This window comes from Penaeus monodon, chromosome 25 (genome assembly GCF_015228065.2).
Source record: "Penaeus monodon isolate SGIC_2016 chromosome 25, NSTDA_Pmon_1, whole genome shotgun sequence".
In the NCBI taxonomy this organism is placed as follows: domain Eukaryota; kingdom Metazoa; phylum Arthropoda; class Malacostraca; order Decapoda; family Penaeidae; genus Penaeus; species Penaeus monodon.
This window is the reverse complement of record NC_051410.1, coordinates 10,094,741-10,094,958: the sequence shown is the minus strand read 5'-3', so window position 1 is coordinate 10,094,958 and position 218 is coordinate 10,094,741. Positions and strand designations below refer to the sequence as shown.

The 218-nt window shown below is 54.1% G+C and overlaps 1 protein-coding gene across 1 annotated transcript in view; it reads right to left on the bottom strand.

Annotated features, from left to right (window-relative positions):
* LOC119589521 (glucose dehydrogenase [FAD, quinone]-like) overlaps positions 1-218 on the bottom strand; it is a gene marked incomplete in the record, with an annotated part of 17,770 nt that overhangs the window by 11,907 nt on the left and 5,645 nt on the right. The window contains 1 exon segment of the mRNA XM_037938122.1: positions 36-218. Within this exon segment, the coding sequence (XP_037794050.1) occupies positions 36-195 (160 nt within the window).

Sequence of the window (218 nt, the reverse complement as noted above, 5' to 3'; positions counted from 1 at the left end):
AACAGATCACGAATACCCAAGGGCTGAATACTCACCCACAATGAAGTCATAATATCTGGCGAGATGCCTCGGTGGCTCGAAGTCCCGCCTCGCCTGCTGCGTCTCCTGCAGGATGCCCGACAGGAGGAGGCGCAGCAGCGGCAGCAGCGTCGCCATCGTCATCGCAGTTGGGACGAAGTTGAATCGGTTGATCATCTTGCATAATTTTTTTTTTCTGC